Source organism: Haliaeetus albicilla, chromosome 1 (genome assembly GCF_947461875.1).
Source record: "Haliaeetus albicilla chromosome 1, bHalAlb1.1, whole genome shotgun sequence".
Lineage (NCBI taxonomy): Eukaryota > Metazoa > Chordata > Aves > Accipitriformes > Accipitridae > Haliaeetus > Haliaeetus albicilla.
Window position 1 is genome coordinate 73,514,483 of NC_091483.1, and position 24,644 is coordinate 73,539,126.

Below are 24,644 nucleotides of genomic sequence, written 5' to 3' on the forward strand. Positions count from 1 at the left end.
GTACCTACCTGCGGCCGCCGCCGTCCCCGCCTCGGGAACTGACGGGAGCAGCCTGCGACGCGCTCCGCCTCTTCCCCCTGCGCGGCGGCGGCGGCAGGACCGGCGGGGCGGCCATGGGGCTGCTGGGGGCGGCGGCTGTGCGGGATGGCGGCGCCGCGCTGCCTCACGGCTTCTGGGCGGCGGTGCGCGTCTGGCTGGAGAAGCCGCAGGTGGCCAACAGGCGGCTGTGCGGCGCCGCCATCGAGGCGGAGGGGACGGTGCCCCTCGGGGAGGGCGGGGAAGCGTCTCCCCCCCTCGCCGCCGTGCGGGCGGGCGGGAGCGGCGGGGGGCGGGAGGTGCGATCTGCCGGGGCGGCGGAGCTGGGCCGGCTGTGGCGGGAGGTGCGCGGCCAGCTGCCGGCCGGGCACGGGCACTTGCCGCCGCCCCTCACGGGCTGGGGCGGGCCGGGCCGCCGCTCCGAGCTCCGCGCCGTGCTGAGGACGCTGCTGCCCCGGGGGCGGCCCGGCGGCCCGCCCGCCCCGCCGACGAAGGAGCTGGCGGTCCAAGGTGAGCGGGAGGCCGGCTCCGAGGCGCTGAGAGCGGGCGGGACGGGGAGAGCCCGCCGGTGCCGGAGCGCGGCGTTTGCGGGCCGCTGCCTCTGTCGCAGAGCTGTCCCCTCCGAGGCCGCCTCGCAAATGAGATAAATAGCCCTTTTTTCCCTGCTTGTGGGACTGCAGATGGATTTTTGTCCTTTTCGCGTGATTGGACTTTATCTGTTTTGTTGTTGTTGTTCTTGTGCTAGGAAGTGTCAGCAGTTGAAATACAAATTACAGAGATCAAACACCTGTAGGACTCTGGTTTAAACAACTCCCGCTTCAGTCTTAGGAAATCGCAGTAGGGGACGAGCTAATGCGCTAGGTAGGTGTAAGGTACTGCTGAGACAGGAAAAGCACTTAGGGAAGCCGGGCACCCCGCTCCCGAAGAAGAGGTAGTGGAAGCGGCTCATCTTTTTGTCTTAAAAAGAAGAGGCAAGAAGGACTGTCACTGTGCCAGCTTCTGTCGTGAGTAAGCTGCCCGCACAAAACCGCCGCTTGTAGTGCAAATCTAATTATGGGCTTGTGATGGTAGCCTCTGAAAACACAGAGTTAATGAAAAAAAAGTGGGCAGCTGTGGCACCTGCCTGGCCAAGTTGAACTGTTTATGTCGACTTTCTTACTGTTTAGTATTGCTTAAAAATGAAGCTTGACTTCATGGTTTGGTTTTTTTTTTTTACATTGTGTGATGGTAATATGCTGCAGTAAATCCTACTAAGATAAAGAAACATACAGGGTACAGGTTGACACCTTTTAAGAAATTTTGGGAAAAGTGTTGATGTGTATTAAATTCTAATAGTAATGTTTTGGAAAGAATCAGGATTCTGGAAACAAATTTACAATTCAGAAAGAACTATTGTCATTTATGGGCTACAGCCGACTTTGGATGCTCTTGTGGCCTATGATTCTTATCCTGATGCCTTCCAAAAAAAAAGCATATGTTGCAGTTTTGATTTATTTTTTCTTTTGATGTTAAGAGGAGATGTTCCTGAGCTACATCTAGAGAGCCTATCTGTAAGAAACAGCCTAGGAAAATAATTTTTTTAATTAATATGTTTAAAGTAAATAAATGTTAGGGGATTGGCTAAGAATGGGACGAGATAGCAAGACTTGATGTTTGCTCTATTGCTAATTATTCTTTCCTGTCTCTCTCAGAAAATTTTGGAATCCATTGAAATTTGATTACTTAGCCAATATAGCATTCTTAGTTTGAAGATTTGTAGTTGTTGGAACACCTGGTTTGATGGTAATTGAAAAAGCATTTTAAAAAATGAGAACTTAATAAGCTATTCTGAAGAAATTGCCTTGGATAAACCATCGCTAAAAAGATTTTTGTAACTGGTTTATAAAGTAATGATGTATATCATAGGCCATAAGGAATATAGTAAATGCTTTTAGAGTCACGTTGTAGGAAGGATATAGGGAATAAATTAAGATGTTAAGATTTTAAAAAAATCAGTAGCATGTGAATACTAGGCTTTATCGTCCCATTCATATTTCGCTGCAGTCAGCTTTCTTTTTATTTGTAAGTTACTTCAAAAGGACACACTCTCCCTTGCTGTTTATACTTGTGTAGGAGTTAATTATCCTACATGCATGATTGATGTTAGAGAATGAAATGTGACAAAAGTTGCAGAGTATCTTCCTGAAATACAGAAGAGGCACTCAAGTGCATTGCCAGCTGTTTGTCAGCCCAGCTCAACTCTTCAAAATCTCTAGTGTTTGGAATCTGTTACTGGACATAAATATTTTATTCCACAGGTGATAGAACCATTAAGATCAGTAGTGTAGTTGCTGAACATAACTTAATATATTAACATAGTACATGCGCCTTCACCTAAAAACAGTTCTTCTCCGGTAGTCTCCCTTCAGAGTTATGAGATACTAATTTAGGGATAGATAATGCGTTTTTTCACAGTGTTTAGTCCAGGAATTGGGGAAACTGCATGATGCTAGAAGGGAAGCCTAGCTATAATTAATTTTAATCACACAGTAGATCCTGTGTTTGAACACGGCAAAACTGATAGATACTAATAATATTATTATTTTTTAATATTGCACTGATTGTTTATCTAATACTGGGGTGACAGGTAAGTCTGTTTATTTGGAATGTGCTTCCAGGACTCTGGATTTACTGTGGGGTAGGGGAAAGCAGCAGTTTTGTGCTAGAAAAATCTCATTGTGTAGCTTTTACTTTATTAAAATAGTTAGGTTTGAAGAAAATGAATAGTCTTACTGGTCAGCCTTAGATATTTTGGAAACCTCATGCAGCAGTATTAACCAGAATGGTTTGCACCATAGAATAATATATCACTGTTTATATATCTTTTCAGATGTTTACAATGGAACTGTGACTTTTCTGCCTTTGGAAGAAAACAGTGAAGGAAAATACCAGATTAAAAAGTGCAATATTTATCAAATTCAACTTACACACGTAAAAGATGAGGAATGGTAAGTGCTGGGAGTGAGGGAGGAAGCAAACCATGAGATACTGCAAGGATCACATCATGTTTTAGTATTAGTATCTAGGTGTCCTGGTTTCAGCTGGGATGTAGTTAACTGTCTTCCTAGTAGCTGGTACAGTGCTATGTTTTGAGTTCAGTATGTGAAGAATGTTGATAACACTGATGTTTTCAGTTGTTGCTCAGTAGTGTTTAGACTACAGTCAAGGATTTTTCAGCTTCTCATGCCCAGCCAGGGCACCTGACCCAAACTGGCCAACAGGGTATTCCATACCATGGGACGTCCCATCTAGTTTAGGAACTGGGAAGGGGGGGGCAGGGATTCGCCGCTCGGGGACTGGCTGGGTGTCGGTCGGCGGGTGGTGAGCAATTGCCCTGTGCATCATTTGTACATTTCAATCCTTTTATTACTACTGTTGTCATTTTATTAGTGTTATCATTATCATTATTAGTCTCTTCTTTTCTGTTCTATTAAATCGTTCTTATCTCAACCCAGGAGTTTTACTTCTTTTCCTGATTTTCTCCCCCATCCCACTGGATGGGGGGGAGTGAGTGAGCGGCTGCGTGGTGCTTAGTTGCTGGCTGGGGTTAAACCACGACACTAGGCAATTTGGTTTGTTTAGTTTCCTGCTTGATTAATAAATGACAACAGTGGTGTGATCTTAGTGCATACTGTTCAGTTAAAAAAAACATCTACAATACCCAAACCAACACAAACCAAATCTGTTTCAACTTTCAATGTATACATTGACTGTACATGTGTGTGGTCTAGAAAAAGTATGCATATTCTGACCACGAGGAGCTAGCTATGCCCGTGAGAGAGGTCAGGTTCTGTGGGTGTTAGTAAGGTTGAGGGTCAAATTGGAATTGCTGTGAACCTACTGACCTTCAGTCATTGAAATGTAGACCTTTGCAGCTTGGTCCTGAGCATCTAAGGGCATAGCTGTAATGAAATCTGAATAAAATTTGAGATGATGAAATATTGAAATGTGCTGGCTGGTATATTTTTCCTCCTAAATTTTCCTGTTGTTTTCATGAATTTCATGAATTCACTTTTACTAGGTAGTGTTTGGATCTCTTGCTAAGTCAAGTTGCTCATCATATGTGAGTCCTCAGTCACTGTGTTAAATGCAGCATGGACTCTCATCTTCAGTGTTTGAATTGGCAGATAATGAGCTGTCTAACAAAATTCAGGGGAGACTGTTCCATTATTCAGTAACTTTACTGTTTTTATTTTTCCTTTTGGTTTTGTGTATTACATATTCCCTTATTCTCCAGTCTACTTTTATACCTCTGTTTGATCTGCTGATTTTCTCCACTTAGTCATTGTTTTCTCTCTATTTGAGGTGGCTGAAATAATGAAATACACTGTATTTATAGAAAATTTTTATTTTTAAAGGTCTCTGTCTATTGTAGCTCCATTTCCAGAAGATTGGTTTTCAGATGGAATTGCATACCCCAAACTAGCATGGCTTGGAAATGAACTTTTGTCCAAACTGGCTAAATGGTCTGTAGAGCAAAAGCCTAGTGAGTTTAAAAGTACACTCTCGCTCATTTCTGTAGCAAAATACAGCAAGGTTTATCAAAATCTTAAAGAAAAATACAAAGAGATGGTAAAGGTAAGTTTAGCAATAAATGCAGTAATAATATGCTTTCATGTATTTTTTTGTTGTTTGTTTAGTGAAACTGTTTCTTTTGCTAAATTCTTTTTTTTAATAAAAGAAGCAATTTAATTGAAATGTATGTTTCAATGGTTTTGTGTTTTGGGGTTTTGTTCTGTGTCTGTGTACTAACAATTTACTATTTTGAAGAACTGAACTCAAAAAGCAAGATTTGGAGCCAAATTCACACTAAATATCTGGAGGAGTTAGGTATTTTCCAGAATGTATCCCTTCTGATAAGAAGTAAGTGGTAGGTCAGTGGATGTAAATATTAAGTCATCCACAGTAGAAGGCATAAATAAAGCACCTCCTCCAGAACCTGAAAGAGTCTGGAAAGAGCACTGGTTAGCAAGTAGGTTAAATTTCTTATTACTCTTTTTAAATTTGGATGCTATATTAATATGTGTTTGAGTTAGAGGAGCAATTTTGTATTATTGTTTTATCCTGGGGATCCCAATAAACAACAGTGATCATCTTAAGTGCTGTGTGAAGTAATGTCTGTATCCTTATACACCAGACTCTAGCTACAAGCAAAAAAATTGGTAAATGCTTTTATAAAACATATTGTGAAAATGTTGAAAGGTTCTATGGTTGATATTTCTATACTAATAGAAAGATACAGATGAGAGGAAAATTGGACTTGTGGGTAAGGAAATTGTTGAGTCATTAGCTCTGTAGTAGACAGTGTAGTGTTGAGCATTTTAATCTTTGTTTCAATTCTTCATTTACACAATATGGATAATACTTTCACTTTCTGTCTTCCTACTTCAGATTTTGACTCTTCGTGTTCTGTTGTGTCAGGATAATTCTATGCCTGTTATGTTGTGAAAATAAATTTACAAATGTTCATGTTATCAGTGTTGCACATAACAGGAATAATATAAGCATTTGTCTTCTGAGAGAGTTAAGCAGAAGGATGCATGCTCTACTACAGAACAGATGCAGCAGTTTCCTTGTTGTGACCTTCACATATGGAGCCATAATGTTCTTGGAAACTTTATTGATTGGATGACAGCAGACATCCTTTACGCTATGATTCTTTTTTGTGACTCACAAAATCAAACAGTCTTTATTTATATTCTTTGTGTGTATTTTTAATGAGGTTAAAATGCAAAATTCGTGAGGTGCAGAAACCTATTGAAGTGGATGAGTACCCAGATTGCTTTAACTGAGCACTTCCTGAAGTAATTTAAGATGGTGCAGAAAATAATTTTTCTCTGTTTTTTTCTGAAGGTGTGGCCTGAAGTGACAGACCCTGAGAAATTTGTTTATGAAGATGTTGCGATTGCCACTTACTTGCTGGTAGGGAACTGCTTTCCCTGATAATATTCTATAAGGTTCTATTTCCTAATAATAGAACCTGTCTAAAGAAAATCAGTATTTTCATTTTATAGTTGTTGCATTTTTGAAAATAGAATGACCTGAAGTTATTACAGGCATACAATGCAAAAGGAAAGGGGTAGGAGAAAGGATGTGGGTTTTCTGGGGGTTGGTTTGGGGTTTTTTTTGCTTGTTTTTGGTGGGTTTTGTTTGTTTTTTTTTCTTTTGCTCTCATTTAAGAGAGAGACAAAGTTCTTATCACAATGTTTTCAAGCATAACTTAAACTGAAAGTGGAATTCATGTCTATAACTATTCAAGTTGTGTTTGTATTCTGATCTTCTTTGGTAGTACTCTCAACAGCATTTCAAGGAACTACGTATAATAAGTCATAGTGTAGATACCTCTTGCATCTTGTCTAAATCAGTATTTATAAGTAAGTTAGCCCATTTACAGAACTCGTTGAGGACTAATTTATTTTGATAATTGACTGTTTAAACTTAGAAACCCAGTTTCTTTTCCCATGAAAATTTTTAAAATTGTCTGAGGAAACCTGACTGACCTATGCTCCTCTCAAAATCTTGATTGTCACATGGGTGTGACAGAACTTCTTACATCAGAGAAATGATCATGATGAAGTGGTCAGACAGTTCGACTAGATGAGCGTTTTAGGTCCCTTCCAACTGAACTTTTTAAATATATTATACTGGCTTGTGGAAAGAGCTATATAGTAGATTTATCTTTCACCATTTTTACCACCACGATCATATTAGGTGTTGAAAATCAGCTGTGGCCACAAGAAGATTCTGTAATGACAGAATTTTTATGCACAAGTGCTAGTTTACAGTGATAATGTGTTTTAGCTGATGTAGCAGTAGTTTTCAAAAAGTTATTAAAGTCATCCAATAACCGGCTTATATAAATGAAAGCTTAAAGTATGGTTTTAATAACGTAGCCTCCTTGCAAAAATTTCAGGTATCTATGTGATGGTATATAATAACTCATTATTTAGAAGTACATTAAACAGGTAGTTAAGAGAAGGTAGGTCCAGTGTTAAATTTTTGTGTATTTATGGCATCTACATCAGACCTCATTTTACTCTGCAGTCGTATTAAGGTCACCTACTGTCTAGGCACATGCCCAAAGAAGTAGCTATTCAGTTTGCATCATGAGAAGCTCAGCAGGGGATGGAGGGTAGGTGTGATCTGTGTAGGAGGTGATTAGGGATTTCTGGGTTACAGCCTAGAGTGCAAAAAGTGCAATGATTGGTACATCTAAAAATGTAAACATAGCCTGATAATCTCATAGATTATCTGCAGTTTCCTTCCCTCTAGCAAAACTGACAAATTAACAGGTAGCAACATTACAAATACTAATTTTTGTGGTTAAATACTCTTGAGGATTTTTGTTAGTCATAGTAAAAAATGTCTGCAGGGTTGATGAATGGGTGCTCTGTAGCTTCTCATTGAAGGAAAAAGAGTTTGACAGTGATAGAGACTAATCCATGCCCTGCAGACAAACATCCGATTATTATCTAATTATGAATTACATAACTACGTAAAAGTAACTACTTATGTACAGGGCACAGACTAGAATTGGGCTAAAAGCTTTGGGGTCCCTTTAGCTGATGTGGAATTTGGGGTAGCTGACTGTTGCTAGGTAAGTTACACTTTGTTCAGTAGAAGGTGATGCTACATGTACCAGTATATAGCCAACTGATTACAAAGAACATTTTGGTTTTTATTTTCAGCTCTGCCACCAATTCTTTCTTTAATGCAGTGGATATGAATGCTTCTGTGGTGTTACTTGCAGAGATACTGTTGAAGTTTACTTGCTACTTCCCTTGCATCCTCTGTTCATCTCTTGCACCCTTTGTTTTAGCAACTTATTTTACATTTGTGCTCAGCCTATCCCAGGGTTGCATAGCCTTGATTAATTTCAACTTCCAGTGACTCAAAGGGAGCAGAGGATGTGCTTAGCACTTAGCAAAATGATTGATATTTTGCAACATAATTCCTGCCCCTCTCCATAAACAGTTTTAGTGGCTTTTGAGTTTTTTTTTCTCTCAAGTTATTTTCTGTGTGAGTACAGTGAATGTCTTCTGTCACATCTGCATTCTCTCGCAGCTTTCTCCTTTAATTTCCAATAATGTTTTCTGCTTTCTTACAGGGAAACTTGACAGCAGAAGTCTAAAATATTTTCTTTTCTTGTCTTAGATTCTTTGGGAAGAAGAGAGAAAGGAAAAAGGGTTGACCAAGAAACAGTCATTTGTAGATCTTGGATGTGGAAATGGTCTGCTGGTTCATATTCTAAACAATGAAGGGGTAAATAGAGTGCTTTTTTAAAATAATAATTAAAAACCAGAAAGTCAATATTCTTGTTATGCTTTTCTTTTATCTGGCATGCAGATAGCCAAAATTCAGTTAATTCATGTAGCTAAAATAGGATTTGGTCACTCTAGTTACCAGGAGAAAATCTTAGCAGAGCTTTAGAATTATAGAATCGTTTAGGTTGGAAAAGACCTTCAAGATCATCGAGTCCAACCATCAACCATGCCCACTAAACCATGTCCTGAAGTACCCCGTCCACTTGCTTTTTTAATACCTCCAGGGATGGTGACTTAACCACTTCCCTGGGCAGCCTATTGCAATGTTTGACAACCCTCAGTAAAAAAATTTTTCCTAATATCTAATCTAAATCTCCCTTGCCTCCACTTGAGACCATTTCCTCTTGTCCTATCTCTAGCCACCTGACAGAAGAGATCAGCACCAACCTCACTACAACCTCCTTTCAGGTAGTGGTAGAGAGCGATAAGGTCTCCCCTCAGCCTCCTCTTTTCTAGACTAAACAACCCCAGCTCCCTCAGCCGCTCCTCATAAGACTTGTGCTCCAGGCGCCTCACCAACTTGGTTGCCCTTCTCTGGACACACTCCAGCACCTCAATGTCTTTCCTGTAGTGAGGGGCCCAAAACTGAACACAGTACTCGAGGTGCGGCCTCACCAGTGCCCAGTACAGGGGAACAATCACCTCCCTGCTCCTGCTGGCCACACTATTTCTGACAGAGGCCAGGATGCCGTTGGCCTTCTTGGTCACCTGGGCACACTGCTGGCTCATATTGAGCCGGCTGTCAACCAGCACCCCCAGGTCTTTCTCTGCCGGGCAGCTTTCCAGCCACTCTTCCCCACGCCTGTAGCGCTGCATGGGGTTGTTGTGACCGAAGTGCAGGACCTGGCACTTGGCCCTGTTGAGCTTCATACGACTGGCCTCAGCCCATCGATCCAGCCTGTCCAGATCCCTCTATAGAGACTTTCTGCCCTCAAGCAGAGCAACCCTGCCTCCCAACTTGGTGTTGTCTGCAAACTTGCTGAGGGTGCACTCAATCCCCTCATCCAAATCATCAATAAAGGTATTAAACAGAACAGGACCCAACACTGAGCCCTGGGGAACACCACTAGTGACCAGTCACCAACTGGATTTCACCCCATTCACCTCAAGAAACCTATCACTTATTTATCTATTTTTATTAGCGCAATTCATTTCAATTCAAGGCTATTTTTCTGAGGTAAGAAACTCAGAGGGAAAAGAAAAACTAATGATGTAATTTAGTTATGCTATAGATGAACCAAAAAAGAATGGGGAATCTTAACACAGAGATTCTCACAAGATGTTTTTCATGAGCTTAATTTTATAGAAATTGAGTTCTGCTTGTCATGTCCTGAAAATGTTTTTCAATATCTTTAAAAACAATCCTGGGATTTGTTAATTGTGAAAATGCCTAACAACATACTGTGCTTTCGGGAGTGAAAATGTGGCAACAGCAAAATTCAGTTTCTTAAGGCATAGTTTCTGAAACAACAACAAAAAAAGGTCAGTGAGATTGAAAAAAACCCAGTGAACTTGGGTCTGTCTTTTAGAATATTGTATTTTCCACTTTTGGAACAACATGGTAAAATTTGTAGAGGAAATGAGTATCTCCTGTTAGATCAGTGGATGTCACTAGTGGGGGGAAGTCCCAAGTTCTCATAGCACAAGCTCTCTATGCTTCTGTGGCCAGAAAAATTGATCTAATACAAGATGTGTAACAAAAACCAAATGTTTTCCCTGTAGGCATTTATTTTTGTACATCATTAGGTCATCACTGCTGTAGCACTGACAAACATTGTTGACTGTCAAAAAATGATGTGTGTGAGAGTTTCATGAGACTTTTTTTAGTAATTGATTTTCGCTAGTTCTGCACAGGCTTCTTGAAGTTCAAATACTGTTACTTATGAATTCTTTGTTTCTTGCTTTAGTTTCCAGTCTTATTTCCTCTTCCCATCAGTTCACACAGGGAAAAGTGTGCTTGGACTCCAGCAGCCTAACTGACTTAGTTGAAAGGTGGTTCTTCAGCAAGAACTGCTTAGAATAGCACTTTTCTCTGAGTGCTGTGGATGCTACAGTATTACTCACCTTATGAAAGGTTTTGATATTTTAAAAACAAACAAAAAACAATACCTCTGCTTTTACTTTTGTAGAGATCCAGATTTTCAAGAGCAGTCTCAATAGGTGTGCCCAGGTAAAATTTCAAGCCAGATATGTTCTTAATGTTTCCTAGTGTTTCCATTCATGTTTAGAAGGGAAAGAAGGGATTAAAAGTATTCAGCTTCTGCCTGAAATGGTGAAGCTATGTTTCATTATGTGTCTAAATTTTAGTATGAATGAAATAATCAGTGTTAATACATACATTTAGTAAGCCTGTTTGACAGTTTCTGCTAAAAGTAGTACTTAAAAATGATACTTTTTGTTCCAATATTTCAGCATTCAGGTAGAGGAATTGATGTGAGGAGAAGAAAAATATGGGACATGTATGGACCAGAAACTCATTTAGAGGTATTATGCAAATGTATGTCAATCTTATTGATGTTTAACTTTATTAATTTGTTCATTGCTTCAGGTTGTGTTGATGCAAATGTAATCAAACGTACCGGGTTACAGACAGCTGTCTGAAGTGATCTATTGGTTTGGTATGATGCCACCCATAGGTCTTGTGGGACTGTAAAGTAAGTTGTAATGGGAATTCTGAGAGCAATGCTGTATCATGCCCTTGCATATTTGCAACTTACTGACTTTTTAGCTGAGAAGACTAGCGTGACTTCCTGCTGCATGTACAGACACGCACACCATGAAACAATCTTTGATTTTACTGCAAGATCAATATAAGCAGCTTTGTTTGCACCACTGTACCTCATAAAAGATATTAGTATCCAAAGTTGTGAGTAGTTTATTCTTGAAAGTGATTCTGACCTTCTAGTGCTGTGTGCTGGTTTGGGGCCAAAATTGTTGAACCTCAAAGGAGCCAGTCCTCTGCTGTACTGACCTTGTGGTAAATAATTGCAATAATAGCCTTCAAAAAAAATGAACAGGAAAATGAGTCTGAAAGAAGGATCATATTTCAAGTTCCAGATTAGCATTTTTATGAGAAAAGGAACAATTCAAGCACAGGAATGTTCACTTTAACTCCAGCTGTTTTTGGTCTGATACTCGTTAAAGTGTGGTACTGATGAACAGTTGCCCTTTGGAGGTGAGGTGTTTCTGGTTTCTTGTTCTCTACTCTCCTAAAATGTCTCACTTTTTTCTCTCAAAAATTGTCAGCTTCCAACATATTAAAATAATTTTCCACCTGTAGTTACTATCTAGTAGTTTTGTTTAAAAGTTAATTCAACATATCTTTGAATGCTAACAACTCACATTAAATCAAAAAAAGAGCAGCAGTTTTCACAGATGGGATGTGGGGCTTTCACAGTCTTGTGCAGCTTTCTCTTTGCTACCCTGCCATTTTGGGTGCAGATTGCCAAAACTGCCAGATTCCTTTGCTGCAGTCTGCAATGAGATCTTACTGAAAGGTTTCAAGAAACAATCCAAAACATCAAGCTGTGGTGCTCTTTTGTTCCTGTAGTACTATATTAAGTCACTTCTGATCATACCAAACAGCATCTTCTCCTTTCCTTCATGTTATAAATTCCTTTTTCTGCCCATGTTTCTGTATTGTGGAAATCTTTGAATTCTCTGCATTCGTTTCATATTAAGGTCTGGCTGTTTACAGTTTCTCAGATTTCTTGACTCATAGGGAAGCTTCTGAGCATCAGCGGTCCCTCTCTGTGGCATGAGGGAACAAAATAGAAAAGGATGTTTTTTGTCTTTTAAAAAACGAGAGGGGAAAAAAACCACGGAGAACAGTTGAAAAAGCCAGACAGAAACAATAAAAATATCTAAAATCTGTATGTAAGGAAAGCACTAATTTATGTGGGAAGGAGTTATATAACGAATAGGAAGGGTGAAACGATTTTACAAGGCTGCTGTAGCCACAGGAGCCACAGAAGGAGAAAGCACCTGCTCACAGCCTTTTGTTGCCCTTGAAGCTAATTTTGTTTTGATCTTTACTTAAAGCATGAGTTGCAGGATGAATATTGCCATCTGTGACATTCAGTGCCAATATTAACAATAAAAATGACAGGTGGCACTCTGCATTGCCAAACTGCTGTCAGATGTGGCGAATATAAATTTGATTATGGATGACTGTCAAAAAGTGGAGTGTGGCACTGGTAATTCACGCTATGGCTAAATTGAATGATCAAAACTGAAAGGTAACATAGGAGTAACTTATTTAATCAACCATAAGAAAACACTTACCAAACACTTGGTTTAACATCTACTATTCTGCCAAAAATAAATTTGTTACCTATATTATCTAGAAATGTATATACATAACTAAAAATGGTCAGAGATGTAGTATTTAAAGTGAACAATAATACACCATACTAAGAACACCTAAGACAGTGCTTTCTGAAGAGGGGAACTGGGATGTGACAGAGGTAGTCTGAGATTGCTGAAATTCCTTAATAAGTGGGTTTGGTTTTTTAAATTCCTATACAGATAATACTTTGCATATACATGTGAATTTTGAGCTAACATGGATTTTGTATATAAAAAGAGAGTGTGGGCATCATTTTCAGGGCTTTTCCTAAAGGTCTGTGGAGATTCAAATTTAAAAAATTTTCAAATCTGCCCAATAATTACTTTGAGATTCATACATGTTTTTAGAGAAGAGTGCGTACTTCCTTCCATAGTATCAACAGCTTTAAGTACTTTATTTACTGAACTTAGTTCAAGGTAAAAAAATGTCTGTGTGAGAGATAAACATTAAAGGCACTCTAGAACTTTTAAAAGTTAACCTGTATGAACAATTCATCCTGTTTGGTGGTTGGTTTTGGTTTTTTGTGGGGTTTTGTTTGTTTGTTTATTTGGGGGTTTTGTTTGTTTGTGTTTAAAGAATATCAGGTTAGGGTATTCTTGAGACTAATCACTATTCTGTGAGTCAGTATTGTGATGGGAAGACTTCTGTGCTGATGTCTCCTCAATCCATATATATTGAATTTCCATGAGGCAAAATACTATTCTAAAGGCCACCAAAGAAGCCTTCTTTCTCTAACCTATTGCTTCCTATTTTTGCTCCTGACTTTGCATGTGTCATAAGGTAGTCTTTGACACAACTTGGAAGGGGATGGAATGGCAACATAGAGGGCAAGTGTTAGGTTTATTATAGGTGAATGATAGGGTGTGAAGAGTGGCGTTCTGTATATTAGGATTTGATTTGGGAAGAGTCTGTGAAAGAAGAGAAGATGGTAGTGAAGCTATGTTCTGATTAATTGCTGTGTGAGTCCTAGGACTGTAAGACATAGCAAATTAAGTGGCTTTCTGAAAAATTGAGTCCAGACATACAGGTGATAGAAGAAGAATGTCAAGAAATCATAATCTGATCTATGATATTTGTTTACAAATACTTAGGGTGCCAGATGTCTTAATCAGAATTGTTATTCCACTTTTTGACCAATATTTTGTGGGTAGCTGCTGCTAAATTATATCTTTGTAGCTATAAAAAATTACTACCTGGTAAAAGTGCAGACTGAGGAAAACTTTGTTGGTGTCTGTGGTTCTTATTCACCTTGTATTTGTCAGCTCATATAATTTTATACTGCTGCTTAGTGCTTTATTAACAAATAAAATGCATTTAAAGAAACCTGTAATAAAATTCATTTAATGTATTGTTTGGTTTTTTAGGAGTCTACAATCATGCCAGGTGACAGTCATCTCTTTCCAGATACTGACTGGCTCATAGGAAACCATTCAGATGAATTAACACCATGGATACCTGTAATTGCAGCTAGGTATTTATGAAGGGATGGGAGTGGGAGGAAAGGAATTAAAAAAACTAAAACCAAAAACAAACAAACCACCTCAGAACATAATTACCTATGTGGGCTTGGTGAAAACTTGTCACTCTTGCAAGCCACACCTGCTATCCTTGCAGGACTTGCTGCTTTTGATGCCAATTGATTATTTTTACAAAATGTTTCTATTCCTGCAGAAAAGCACAGATGTAGTATTTATTTTCTCATAGAAGTCAGTACAGGATTTTGCTTTTGAAGTTCAAAAACCAGAACTGATTTCTATTCTTTAGATATGAATCTGTTGTTTAAGTTTTTGTTGTTTTTTTTAAATAAAATTGCTGTTGGTTCTGCTTTTCCTTGAACCATTGTGCTCTTCACAACCAGCTGCAATAGTTTAATATCTAGAGACTTAGTCCAGCAAACCAAGTTGACACAGTAATTTGCTATAATAAATACTCTGTGAAACAGTATTTTTGATTATGCTAATCTACTGAAAGAGGAACATATAAATATTACTTCATGAAGCTCTGTCACTTCATGAAAACTTCCATTGTTGCTTGTATCTGATGGGTTATTTGTTAATTTTGTGTGTTCTCTGAAATAACTTTCCATTCAGCAGTTTGTTATCCTTCTTGTAGGTCTTCCTATTCATGCTGCTACTTTGTGCTGCCATGTTGCTTCTTTGATTTCTACGGAAAATACAGCCGAAGACAAAGCAAGAAAACTCAGTACAGAGAGTATCTTGATTTTGTTGCCGAAGTGGGATCTGTATGCGGCTTTCACGTGGAAGAAGATTGCCTTAGAATTCCATCAACAAAAAGGGTAATTCTGTGTAGGGCTTTTGTCTTTCTTTTTTTAAAGCTGCTAGCTGTCTGAAGCGTATGGATGTTTTGTTCATTATTATTGTTTGTTCATTATTATTGTTGTAAGATCAGGCTATAGTCAGCTGCATTCCTTGAGACAATATGCTCTGAAGAGAGACTAAAAATACTCATTGTTTTCTTGGGTATTCTGCTCTTAACGTCATAGGTACAATCCTAAAGACAAGAAAGAATGGAAGATTTTATGGTTATTTCTTATGCCACCCTATAGGATGGAAAACTTACAAAACTCATTTTTTCCTTAATTTTTCCAGCTGCCTATATTGCTTATTTGTACTTAATTTTTCTTTTGTACTTTCTTTTTGTACTTAATTTTTCATGTCCTGTGAAATTCAAAGTGAAGGGTTCTCAGAGTAGGAAGAGTTGTCCAGCTTTAATTTTGTAAATAATCTGAGGGTCAGGAACAATCTTTTCGCTGTGTGCTTGTATGGCATGATGGATTATGGTTTGATTACTTCATTTCTTCTGTGGCACCCATATTTGAAAACTAAAATTAAAAACCCCTCAGATGTTAACGAGCATTGAGTTTGAATGGATATCACCTGTAGGTAGATTTAGAAGCCTGCATAAGACATGGGCGGGTTGGGGGGCTGTGTGTAAGTATGGGACTCTGTGGAAAAAGTGGTTTATCTATTTCTATTACAATAGGTAAGCCTTATTGGAAAAAACAGGATCTATCCACCTGCAGAATGTGCTCTGATTGACAAGCAGATAACACAGTATATTAATAATCGTCAGACCTGTGCTGTGGTCATGTGTGACAGAAGAGTTGGATTTAATCATAAGGATCACTCTGATGGTTCATGCAAAGAAGAAGGCTCAGAACTTCCCAAAAATGAGACTGAGACTGCTGGTACAACTTGGATGCCTGGATTTCAACCCAGAGAAAAAGTAGTACAAATCAGAAATTGTGCTTCCCTCCCTCGAGATTTTGTAGATGATGTGGTTCTCAATGTGGCAAACTTGCTGTTAAATGCAACCCCCGCAAAATCATGTTCTAATATGCATGGTGGAAATACAAATATCTGGAATCAAGGAGGTGAGATTGTCTTTCCTTTACATTATCTTTTGCTTTTGCTGGTAGAGGATGCTTTTTCCAATGAATTTATGTGTTTGTGAATTTAGTAAGTGAAATAGATTTTAGGAAATACTAAGAACAGCACAGTAGCAATCAAAGGCTTTTTCTTCCCCCCACTATGTTTTATTGCACACGAGGATGCAGATATGGCATATAAGAATATTTTGAATTTGGTGTGGGGTTTTTTCCCCTCTACACTTAAATACTAGGACAGAATTTATTTTTATTAAAAAACCCAAACCAAACCCAGAACTCCTCCCCATTTACCAAAACAGAACACTCTACATCTATTTGGGGAGAAGATTAAGTTTCTTTTTGGATAGTTGCATAATAATTAGCTATAATTCTGTAAGAATTGTGTAAGAAGTGCTTTAAAGTGGCATTTAGTTACGGCATGGTTAGGAATTTTTAATTTAGTCTTAGGAAGAAAGCATAGAAGTTGATGTTAAATTTATAAGCATTCAGTTCTCACTGCTACAATCTTTCCATTTTCCTCCATCCATTTTTATTACTTACTGTGGTTTGTCATATGCTACTGTTACAGGAGATCCTTTGAGTCATTCTCTCATCTCTCTAATTAGATGCATGTAAACAGTGCTTATTGCAATGAGGGTTATATGCTACTGTAAAAAAAGGAGGGGAAAAAAACCTGCGTCTTACTGTGGAAATTCTGACTTTAGTCCTGTAGAATGAAAGCTGCTATTTTACAGACAGTATACATATAAAATATATATCATGCACAATATTGGGAGTACAAAGTTGCTGCAGTACGGGTAAATAATTCATAGATTCTGCTCATAATCATTAACTTCTATAGAAGTTATATATAAAATCTTAAGAAAATTTATACATTTTTAATAGCTACACTATTATTTATTGCAGAAAGCCTTTCTTTGAAAGAAGTAGCAGAACATTTAAATAAAGAGACTTTAAAAAGGCTAAAGAGTGAATATGGAGGCCTGCAGACACTACTCAAGAACAATCATCAAGTATTCGAAGGTAAAGTAAGGGTTTGGGGTTTTGTTTTGTTTTTCTCTATTCATCTGTTTTATCTCCTCTATATGCAGTTAAACTCAACTGAAAAATTACTATAGTGGTGTTTTTTAACCACTTTCTATACCTGTCATGGTTTAACCACAGCTGGCAGCCAAGCACCACGTAGCCGCTCACTCACCTCCCTCACAGTGGGATGGGGGAGAGAATCAGAAGGGCAAAACTGAGAAAACTCTCATAGGCTGAGACAAAGACAGTTCAATAGACAAAGCAAAAGCTGCGTACACAAGCAAAGCAAAACAAGGAATTCATTCACCACTTCCCATGGCAGGCAGGTGTTCAGCCATCTCCAGGAAAGCAGGGCTCCATCACGTGCAACGGCCACCTGGGAAGATTCCGAATGTCCCCCATTCCTTCTTCTTCCCACAGCTTTACATGCTGAGTGTGATGTCATATGGTATGGAATAGTCCTCTGGTCAGTTTGGGTCAGCTGTCCCAGCCGTGTCTCCTCCCACCTTCTTGCACACCCCCAGGCTACTTGCTAGTGGGGAGGTATGAGGAGCAGAAAAGGCCTTGACTTGGTAAGGACTGCTCAGCAATAACGAAAACACCCCTGTGTTATGAACACTGTTTTCAGCACAAATCCAAAACATAGTCCATTACTAGCTACTATGAAGAAAATTAACTCCATCCCAGCCAAAACCAGCACAATACCTTTGTGGAAAACTGAATATGTGCCCATTGCTCCAAGATAATGTTAGTAAAATTCTTTTTGAATGAGATTGGTAAGGCATCCATCAGCAAAGTGTTGTTCTAGACTGACTGTATTTGAAAAGACAACCCTTTAGTTGAAGTGGCTAATGTGATGCTATTGTTTGACTTAGAGAATTTTTATTTTTCCTATAAAGTATTGATGATTTTGAGGCCATGAAATGTAGGGCAAGTTCACTAAAGTGTTTAACTGAGACTTAGTCTGGCCTTACCAAGCCCCATAGTGTAAATGCCGACACAAAACAAAACTAAATCTCCATAAGAACCTGTAACTGTTGAGGCTTGCTGTATTCATATAGCCTGTAGTAGCATGGCAGAAAGAACTCAGTAGCAAGTTTCTGTGATTGGCTGGGTTTGCTGATAGCTGTTTTTTATTGGGTTTGGTTTTTTTTTTCCTGTTGTAATGTGGTGTTGGTGTGTTTTGTGTCGGTTTTGGGTTGGGTTTTTTTGTCAGTGTGGAGTTTTGTAAAATTAAGGTCTAGCTTTGCAGAAATACAAGATCTTCAAGGTTTTATCAGTATTAAGGCTGCTTCAGGTTTGGAAGTGTGTTAACTTCTTGTGTCCCAACAGTTCTACGTCAGCTGTAAAATGTTGATCAACTAATCCATGGCAAATAATCCTAAGTATGCAACCTAACTGCCGCCAGTGGTTAATTTAGCCAAGATTAGCATCCACTAAGGATTTCTGTGCACTTGGCCATTATAAAATGTGAAGCTGTACTGAAATCCTTTTGAATTACCATCCATTGAAAAGAGTTGGTCACACTGCATTCATTATGTGTCTGAATTTGATTCCCTGTCATTAGAGATAGGTGGAATAGGTTTACAACCTGTTACATGGAATGGGCATTTTAATTTGGCATGGATGCTGTCTGCACATTACCTCTGAAGAAAGACTAGGGTTAAGGGCAGGTCTTTCTCAGTAATTTATGTCACATGGAAACTGTGTGGGGCTTCAGTAAAGACCATTTGATTCCTTCCTTCAGTAGCATGTCACCATAACAAGGGGCTTTTATCAGCAGGTGGTCTGGAAGGACATTGCTTATGCCAAAGAGGACAGAGAAGAACATGGCTACAGCTATTGTCATCTTTACTGAAGCGTTGCTCTTTTAAAGACATGGAAAACAGATGCACACAAACGAAAAAGAAAGGACTTAGCATAACTGATCTGTGGCAGTTTCTTTTGATCAGACATCTTGTCCAATACAGGACTGATTTTCTAGAAAAAAATATGTTTGATCATAAGTAGCACTGTATCTGCGCATTTTTCTTCATCTTTTGAGTGAGATTTTAAAGCTCTGCTGAACCTGCTTCTGGATTGGCTTTGTATGAGTTCAGATCTATTTGTGTATCACAACGAAACTTGGAGGGATTAATTCATCCAGGCCTGAATGTGTGATGTTAAGCTTTCACTGGACTCGTTACCTTTTGAGTAGCGATTATCAGAATGCAGAATTGTATCGTTAACTATTCCAAGCTACAAGTTTGTGATACAGAAGGTATGATTGAAGCAGAATATGAAAATAGAGCATGGCAACTTAGAAGTGGCAAATTTTTCCCTCCTCATTTTCACTGTTGTTTTTCATGTATGTTTTTTCTTTATTAACTTCCTTTTATTCTGTTTTGTTTACACATTTAAGGAGTTGACAGAGGTTCACAAATGTGTGTGCAGTTTATGGTCCTAACACAGCAAATTAATTTAAAAAAACCCAAATCTTTATTAAGCAATGATAATTCATATGAAAGATTAGACTAGTCATCTCTTCAGTGCAGTGTATTTTTGGGTCAGTGAACCATTGTCTTTGCAAGAGCATTTCTGCATAGTAACAGTAGTAGAAGAGTCTTACTAGATTTTTTGCTGGTAATCACATTTAAAAGGTGGAGTAATGAAGTTTTGAACATGGGAAAGATTACAGTTCTTGAAGTTGAAACTTCTTTTTCTGGACTTGCAATCTAAATTCAGAGGATTTCAGTCTAAATGATCCTAACTGCTGTATTTAAAACAAACAAACCAGCCTCTACAAAGATGATACAAAGGTGCCTGAAACTATTCAGCATCACAATAAAACATCTCACAGGGAAATCAATCAATTCTTCTTTAGACCGTGTGTATATTATCTTGGTTTGTTGTACACTTCTTTCTATTTCTGTACAAATGGCACATTTGGTTTTGCCCGAGTGATCCATTTGTAGAATATATATTTTATTCACAGAATGCCCTATGCATTTTTTCCAGTATAAATCCCGTGGCTGTCTATTAACAGCGGCATTTTTGTTTGTTTTTAAATCTTAGTTCTAAATGGGAGAGTTCATATTCGTGACTGGAGAAAAGAGAAACCATCAAGGAAAACTAAGCCTGAAGTGAAACGACACCTTTCAGCTGAAGCATTTAAAACACGGCTGTGTTGGTTTTTCATTCATCATCCTGATGGTTGTTCTTTGCCTTCTGAATCTTGCCCATATGCTCATGGGACTGAGGACCTAAGGCAGTCTCATGTTATTAAAAAGAAAAAACATCTACAGTAATAAAAGGCTGCCACTTATGTTTAAGCTTGTGTACATAACTAAATCTATGATTGACTTCAGGACTGCCTGGTGCATGAAGATCTGTACAATAATATGGAGGGGTTTTCCCCATTCCTATGCATCATATTTTCCACTTGGTTTACAAGTTCTCCTGTATTTTTAATTCTTTGATTTTGTTATTAACATGCAAAAGGTATAGTAAAGTATGTATATACTTCTGGATTTTGTCATGGCTTGTCTAACATGCATTTGTATAAGTAGAAAAGTCTAAAAACTTAATTTTCTAAGACACTCTTCATGATGTACATGATGCAGCATTTTCAAACCCTGAAAATTAGCTGGTTTGTTCCAAACTTTCCAGGAGGATATATAGTTTCTTATGACTCACAGTGGCTCTTGGGAGTCAAAAATTGAAGAGATTTTGCTCTTTCCTGACCTGACAGCTTCCTCTCCATTACTATGGAGTAATAATATATATTACCCTTCTTTTCTTGGTCAGACCCTAGTTGTCCTGTCCTTCCTTTTCATATTGATTCAAAATGAGTTTTGGTTTGAAGAATAACTTTCTGGGAAATTACTGTGGAAGTCTTCACATGTGTGTGTAGGTTTGTAGGGCTCTGTAGACCATGCTGTCCTTTCCCTCTTTTTTTTAAAGTAAGGAGTAACAGTAGAAAATGTGTTTAATAATATTGGAATGGTAGGGTTTCTGCTTATCAGATAACAAAGGAATGTCTTAGCACCTTGAGCAGGTTATGATTTTCTTTGGTAGACTCTTATTTTCTTTAAAAGGTTTAACTTTTAAAGTTAAATGTGCATCCAAAGAAGGACAATGAAGCTGGCGAAGGGTCTAGAGCACAAGACTTATAAGGAGCAGCTGAGGTAACTGGGGTTGTTTAGTCTGGAGAAAAGGAGGCTGAGGGGAGACCCTATCGCTCTCTGTAGCTACCCAAAAGGAGGTTGTAGCGAGGTGGGTACTGGTCTCTTCTATCAAGTAACTAGTGATAGGACGAGAGGAAATGGCCTCAAGTTGCGCCAGGGGAGGTTTAGATTGGATATTAGAAAAAAAAATTATTTACTGAAAGGGTTGCCAGGCATTGGAACAGGCTGCCCAGGGAAGTGGTTGAGTCACCATCCCTGGAGGTATTTGAAAGACATTTAGAGGTGGCACTTAGGGACATGGTTTAGTGGTGGACTTGGCAGTGTTAGGTTAATGGTTAGACTCAATGATCTTAAGGGTCTTTTCCAACCTAAACGATTCTGTGAACTTAGCAGAAATCCTTATTATTACTCAGTGACAGTCATTGAACTAGTGTCATCATTCATATCTGTCAGCTGCTAAGTGCTTGTAAAGTTCAATATCTGCTGTACAAGCTCTGAGACAAGGGATCGTGTTGCTTCTGGCCTAGCTTGTATACCGATAGTGTGGAAACCCTGCTCTGATCTACTAAGACAAGACGTTGATTCCAAATCCTACTGAAGAAAGGGCAAGATTTTAAAAAAAAGTTACTAAAGAAGAAATGTGGTGGTGAGAGCAATGACATAGAAACTGATTGCAGAACAAAGAGGTCTAGGGGTAAGAGTGAATAACCATGTGAGAACTCTGTTAAGAGCTCAGGGAACCTGAGGTACAAAGGAGGGAAATAATTGAAGACAAAGCAGAGGTAAAATGAAAGATGGTACTGGAAACACGTTTCAAAACAGTTCCAAAGCCCCTTTTTTCACACCCTGACTTTAAGCCAACAGGTTGCAGTCCATTGCATGCAGAAGAAACAGGGTCTAAATCTACTGACAGGGCAGGAGCAAAGTACTGACTGAAGTGTTTTATGTTCCCCCTTCTCCTTTTACATTTCTCTTCTGATCCTGGAAAAAGCAGCTGTTGCTAGATAACAACAACCCTGATAATTGCAGCAAGGCCTTAACTTTGGATCATGTACCACATTATCATAGAATCATTTAGGTTGGAAAAGACCTTCAAGATCATCGAGTCCAACCATCATCCAGGCCCACTAAACCATGTTCTGCTTATCCAATATGCCGTGTGGAACAGCTACCTGGCCTACCTCTAACAGGACCTGTGGTGGGCTCTGAGCCTTCCCCCATGGCTCTGGTCTGCAGTGTTGTATACTGGGTCCTGAATTTAGCACTAATCAGTGGTGTGTTACAGTCATTACAGAGCCTGCACATTTTAAAAAGAAATTATCTTCAGGTGAATCACATTCTAAGGGGCAACCTGGATGTAGTTCAGTTAAGGTTATTAGACTAAGGGAAGAATAGTATAAGCCAGGTAAACTGCAACTCCTTATGACGCAGGGCAGCACAGTAAGGGAACGCAGTTGATAAGTGTAGTTGCTGTTGTAAGAATATCAGAACTTAGCTTATTGAGGGGATAAGAGTTGAGAAAAGCCATGAAATTTTATAAACTTGCATGTAATCAAGTGATGATGTTGCCTTAGTTAGCCTTTGTTTGGCTACACGCAGAGTAGGAAGAGTTCCCCAAGATGCTTATTTACTGTGGTAAACTTACTGATACATTTGATGATGATGTAAAATCAAGTTCATGCTATCTCCAGATGGAGATTGCTTCCAACGGTGCAAAGAGCAAAAATGGACTCAATTCTTCTCCAGTCACTGGTGTCTTCCCTAATGATTCACCTTGGGGTAGGATGGGTTTGACTTGAAACAGGTGATGTCCTGAGTTAGAGTTCACCTGTGGAGCCCCTCAGACAGACTTGCAGGAAGTCGGGGTTAATGAGCTGGAAGAAGGTTGGTTGTATTTTGGTTTGAATTTTTTTTTTCCTTCTTTCTAATAAATGTGAAATGAAATACCTGCTTGACTCATTGAAGTCACAAATATACGCATGATAAGACTAGTGAATTAGTTTTAAAACTACCTTTTTTATTGTTTGTGCAATGCTGTGATAATGAGCATAGCATACTATATTACTGTAGTATGCTGCCTCCTTTATATAGACTTTGTTTCTGAACTCACCAGCATGCAGATCTGTCACAGGTGCATGATGGCTGTTCTCCTTCCTGTTTGGCATCACTGCAGGTGGCAAGCCAGCCAGTAAATCTCCTGTAATTACAGAAACTTCCCTGTTGTTTGGAGAAGTGGTGAGAGAACACTTTTGCATCCAAATGCCAGCCTTATGTAATTCTGCATTTAAATGTAAAGGTAACAGCTGAAGGTGTAAGGTAGCTCTACTTTATCTAAATTCTGTATCTTGTTGCTTTCTCTGTGATCCACAGTCTTAAAATGCCATTAATACAATATTCAGCTTTGGCAGTGGATAAAGTACTATGCAGAGTAAGAATCAGTTTCACTATAGATAAAAAAGCTCTTGCTCCACAAGGGATTCAAGCATAAAGTCTCAATCGTTCAGGTAACACTGTCATTTTTCTCCTTAGTTTATTAGCATCACTACCCATTAGGTAATTTGGCTTTATTTGAAGCCTATTTTATAGAGGGAAAATATTTGCTGTTGTAGATGCCTCCACAAGAGTGAGACTATGAAGAGAAGTTAGATATCAGGCTGCAGTCAGAAATGCTGGGATCTAGAGATTTTATATTTTCATCTGTAAATGAGCTACAGTTTCATTAAATCTATAGAAATACTCTAAAATAAAAACAAACAAAAAATCTATGTTTACATTCTCCCTTTAACATCAGTACAGGACTGAATTTTAGCTTTTCATCAGATCCCTAAAACTGGGAAAAAAAATGACAATAGAATATTTTTACTTGCGGAATATCTCTATTAGCTTCAGAACAGTCTATTTTCTGGCATGTTTCAAACCAGGAGAATCTTTGTGTATATATCATTTGGATTGTCTGTTTACAGTATTACTGCTACTACTTCATGTTATAAATTATTAGCCTAGATTTAGAGCATTTCCTAGAGGAAGTCTTAACAGCTTGTCTGACAACAATATAGGCCTCTAGATATGCTTTCTAATACAGTTAGGCTGGGTTCTGGGGCTTGTTTGTTCAGATTCGAAGTTTTAAATGATAATTAACTATCTTTGGTGATCTTAGCATGTTTTTATGAGCTAGAATCTAGCTTTAGCTATATAAAGTAGGCAAGAGTGAGCAATCAGTAGTTTTGCTTAGGGCATCGTAATGGCAAATATTTCAGAATCAACAGAGATGAAATATAAAATCTGGAACAGTCCTA

General features: G+C 38.7%; 2 protein-coding genes across 5 annotated transcripts in view; one reads left to right on the forward strand and one right to left on the reverse strand.

Annotated features, from left to right (window-relative positions):
• Window positions 1–133, reverse strand: part of ACOX3 (acyl-CoA oxidase 3, pristanoyl) — a 38,152-nt gene extending 38,019 nt beyond the window's left edge. For 2 of the 3 annotated variants that reach the window (XM_069794502.1, XM_069794519.1), the window contains exon 1: window positions 9–133. The gene's annotated coding sequence lies outside the window, so the exon portion shown is untranslated. The remainder of the gene's footprint in view (window positions 1–8) is intronic. The other variant, XM_069794529.1, reaches the window with a different exon arrangement.
• Window positions 114–20,691, forward strand: TRMT44 (tRNA methyltransferase 44 homolog). 2 transcript variants are annotated; one of them, XM_069794568.1, is made up of 11 exons: window positions 114–546; window positions 2,906–3,023; window positions 4,434–4,653; window positions 5,929–5,997; window positions 8,230–8,337; window positions 10,812–10,883; window positions 14,112–14,218; window positions 14,860–15,043; window positions 15,751–16,141; window positions 17,063–17,179; window positions 20,237–20,691. In XM_069794568.1, exons 1-11 carry the CDS (start codon window positions 114–116, stop codon window positions 20,467–20,469), a joined length of 2,052 nt encoding a protein of 683 aa, XP_069650669.1. In that variant the 3' UTR covers window positions 20,470–20,691. The 2 variants fall into 2 exon arrangements, with proteins under 2 accessions (XP_069650669.1, XP_069650678.1); XM_069794577.1 differs by lacking the exon at window positions 10,812–10,883.
• Window positions 20,692–24,644: the final 3,953 nt, after the last annotated feature.

Bases quoted from the DNA above. Each gene is read 5' to 3' on its own strand.
- TRMT44 (XM_069794568.1), top strand. From the start codon at position 114: ATGGGGCTGCTGGGGGCGGCGGCTGTGCGGGATGGCGGCGCCGCGCTG. The intron at 547-2,905 runs GTGAGCGGGAGG...ATATCTTTTCAG, and splicing joins GAAGGAGCTGGCGGTCCAAG to ATGTTTACAATGGAACTGTG. The intron at 17,180-20,236 runs GTAAAGTAAGGG...TTTAAATCTTAG, and splicing joins CAATCATCAAGTATTCGAAG to TTCTAAATGGGAGAGTTCAT.